Here is a 4,155-nt window from a genome sequence, read left to right on the forward strand (position 1 = left end):
AATGATACTTGTTTAAAAAATTGCCCAATTTTTTCCCATCCCATCCTTCTTCTTTCTTCGGCTTTGGGCATCATCTCTACCTTGGTCATTGAAACAAAAAATCACCGTCACCTTTCCGGTGGCTGAGTGCCAGAACGCACACCGCCAGCTTCTTCTTCCTTCGCGGTTTCCTCTTTAATGCTCCCGCACTTTTTTGACTCCTCAGCTGTCGCTATATCTCCTGTCACCAATCCATCTCCATTGTAGAACTACCGGACCAAGGTCGTGTTTTCCCGGACCATAAATTGATGATTCGAGTACCCAGTGTTCCAATACCTGCATCGTTTGGATCTCTCCGGTCGGGATCCTTAGCCGACCATTACAATTCCCAAATTCCTACCCGCCTTTACTGTCTCCGGCAGCAATCAAGGAAGACGATGCTTGGTTACAGACGGTTCCTTACCTCGTTTTGTAATATCAGAAATGGAAGCGGAAAGTTGTTACCATTTTTGAGTTTTTCACAACATCGATTGAATTCAACACTTACTGAGGATCCCAAGCTTCACGACTTTTTGGATTATTTGGAGCAACTCAAAAATTACGAGAGGATTGGTGTGCCTAAAGACGCTGGAACGGATTCTGACGATGGGTTTGATCTAGATAGGATGAGGAGATTGCTACAAAGGCTTGGAAACCCTCACTCTCGTTTTAAGGTAACTGCGGCTAATATTATTTATGCATTTTCAGCAATCTCTCTAATATGTATCGCCCTTTAGATTAAGTAAAGGAATTTAGGATTTTTACAATTTTTTAGTGTTGCAAATGTCTTAAGCCAAGGATCTCATTAAATGGCTAAAGTGTAAGATTAAAAAAAAAGAAGGGATTTCTCATTATTTTGATAATATTTCTACCTATATCTTTCATTTAGAAGTTCACCTTCTTTCCCTATTCACGTATTGTATTATCCTTGTTATCTCAAATCATTTACAAAGTTTACCCATAAGCTTACTTGAAACTACAACTTTCTTACTTGATGACTTAGATGTACTGAGTTGTTATTCCATTTGGACTGTTTGGGTTATATTGCTGGCATCGGATCGCATTTTGAATATTATCCATTTAGTGACTAATTCTTGTGATGGGTAGGTCGACTATGGAAGCCATACAGTATGCAGCCACAGATTCAAGTAAAAACTATTGCAGAAATGTGGTTCAATCCTTACAGAATCTTTTTTAAACTGGAATTCAGCTTTCTAATATGTTGGTTTGGGTATCTTTTGCATCATCTTCCATTAGCTTATTTCTTTAGATAACATTGGTCTCAGGAGTCGGAAGTTTCTCTTTCCTAGACGAAGCTTTCTATCATCTCCATCTTGTTGATCCTGTACAACTTCATTTTTGGAAGCTAGTCTTTTTTTGTGTGTAGTTTCGATTCCTTGTAAGTGATGCAATCCATTCATGATTTCCAACATGATAATTTTAGTTTTAACCGTTAATCTGTTGTTTGATAGAAATGCTTCCTTAGCATCAACCAATAAAAAGCTCGGGTAACATAGTGTAGTTGTTGCATCATATGTGGATTGTGCCTTTATCTTTTCATTGAGATTCTAATTCCATCCTTTTAGTTGGTTGGGTGAAAATGTTGAACAAGCCTACTTATTAGCAAACAATGGGTTAAAAAGGTTACCTCATTTTGAACCTTTTTATTGTTTTATCATGTCAAAAATTAAAAAAAAAAAAAAAGCTGTAAACTCTTAAGAACAATAGACTTTCTGTTAGAAATAATGTTTTAATTAGGTTCTCATTCTAGAACAAGCCACACAACCCCTCCCAACATGCGAACCATTTATAGGTTTTGCACCCTAAGGAAATTTAAAATTATGAATAAGCGTTGCATCTTGTAAGAAAAAAAAAGTGTTGCATCTTGTATTATACAAAGTTCAAGCTGTTATGTTCACTGCTTTTATTTCTCAAATACATTTTGTCAAATGTGATGGCTATATTGTCGAATGCTTCGAGTATTATGGAGAAAATTACGATCTTGCCTGCAACTTATTTTCACTCATAGATATATTGAATCTTACTATACATTGTCTTTACCTTTTATCACTATAAATTCATGGGAAACTCGTAATCTACCTTCTTTTGTAGCCCACATCTTTTGACTATTCGTGAACGCATTTCTTTGGGAAGGAGTGGGGGCCCTGTTTCAGTGGAATTATTGAGAAATCTTTTCTATCACATCAAGGGAAGTCTTGATCTATCTATTGAGATGGAAGGTGGAGCTCTAACACATTTTGAGGTATGTTTTTCATGTATGATGGTTGAGAGTGCAATTTTTTAACATCTATCATAACTATTGATGTGTTTTAATGTTTTCTATCTAATTTGTAATGCAATTTTTTTTTTCTTTTTTCGTCTTAGGAAATGTTCCTAAAAAAACTACATATTGAAGCAAAATATTAAGAAATCTTACACCAATCTTTCTTTCTTACCTACTCGTTTTGGAGTCATTGAACGACAAGCTACCATTCTAAGGTAGTTAAATCTGTCATAGGAGATGAGTCCTGAGCTTATGCTCTGATGTTAACTTCGCAAAGTGAAAGTTAGATGACTTTATTTTTATTATCAGGTCTATTCTTTGAAATTGTCTTTTTTCCAATCAAACTTTTACTCTCATTTCTAAATTTAGTTATGTCACTAGCAATGATGCGTTTATGATTTATTACTAGCTTATAAGATTTGTGAATTATTGTAGTTCGGCTTATAGTGTAGCATGATCAAGGCGTTCTACTTTTTTGTCAGGAGGATTGACATGCATACCACAAAATTCTTATATATTTGTATATCTAACACAAAACCTTATATTTACTTTTATATCACTTTAGTGTCTAATATTAGCATATGAATGAAAAGATGTGTTTCAATTTAAATAAGTTAATATTAGCAATATTATTGATGTGATTAAAAGATTTGAGCTTTATATAAATAAATATTAAGACTTAGGTGTTAGATATGTAAATTTATAAGAATTTTGTGCTACGCATGTAAGTCCTCCTTTTTGATATTGTGGAGAATCTATCAGTGTTCCTTCTTTAGCTTGTGATTTTTTTTTCCTAACTTAAGGCGCTTTAGTAATACTAGTTACAATGCATGAGCGAAATCATGTCATTTATTCCACTAATATGATTATGAAAGAACCTCATGTCAAGAATGAAGTGGTTGGATTTATTTAAGCATTGAGCATGACTAGCTTGTAATATTAAAACTAGTTAAAGAATTTACTGCTAGATGCTAATAAAAACATCTCTCTCTGCATATTAACATAAAGGCAGGCTTCAAGACAAATGAGGTTATGACAAAGAACACAACTTATAAATACTCTTTGTTTGTCTTAGGACAGTATAAACATAATTCATGAAAAATGTCGGTTATTTGGATATAAGCTCCATCTTGGAAAATTTATATTTAGGAATATATAGGATTCAACACTAGAAAGTCTCATGTTTTGGTCATATAGCTTAAGAGCAGAACTTCAGATTTAAATGAGGAAAAAACTCAACTTGGATAGTGACATAGCAAGGACTATATAACAGAAAATATAAAGATCTTTGGCCAAATTTTCGGAAGCAGCACGGTTGATGCCGTTATTAGGAGAAGCAGCGTGGTTTCAAAATAATTTGAGAAGTAGCCACTACGCCATAAAATTTGGCGTATTTAAAGAATACGCCTAAATATAACGCGCATTCTAAAGAGTACGCGTTATCGTTTAGCATATTCTTTAGAATGCGCGTAATTGTTCCGCGCATTCTAAAGAATGCGCCGAAACCTCTGGCGTGATTCATAGAATGCGTCTATATAGGTGGCGCATTCTTTTGTTTTTTTTCTTGGCACTTGTCGTTTCCCCGACCAGATCTGGAAATTACGCACTGATTCCGTGCATTCAGTGCGGTGGGGTGATTGATGGTTGGTTTGGTGGCATTCAGTGCGATGGAGTGATTGGGGGGTTGGGGAGATAATCAGAAATGACTATAAAAGCCGGGGAGTGCTGGCCGGGAGAAGGCACCGCATTAGCTCTTCACTTATTCTCCAGAGAGGAAGAGAAGGTTAGTTCTTTATTTTTTGTTTAATTATATTTTATCTTTGTTGAATAGTTTGCAGAGTTTATAGTTTATA

The 4,155-nt window shown here is 35.0% G+C and overlaps 1 protein-coding gene across 1 annotated transcript in view; it reads left to right on the forward strand.

The window, feature by feature from the left end:
• Window positions 1-35: 35 nt before the first annotated feature.
• Window positions 36-4,155, forward strand: part of LOC110094420 (dihydrofolate synthetase) — a 32,045-nt gene continuing 27,925 nt past the window's right edge. The window contains exons 1-2 of the mRNA XM_028697590.1: window positions 36-741; window positions 2,124-2,281. Coding sequence (XP_028553423.1) covers window positions 288-741; window positions 2,124-2,281 — 612 coding nt within the window. The 5' untranslated portion in view covers window positions 36-287. The remainder of the gene's footprint in view (window positions 742-2,123; window positions 2,282-4,155) is intronic.

Source organism: Dendrobium catenatum, unplaced genomic scaffold (genome assembly GCF_001605985.2).
Source record: "Dendrobium catenatum unplaced genomic scaffold, ASM160598v2 fragScaff_scaffold_113, whole genome shotgun sequence".
Taxonomy (NCBI): Eukaryota; Viridiplantae; Streptophyta; class Magnoliopsida; order Asparagales; family Orchidaceae; genus Dendrobium; species Dendrobium catenatum.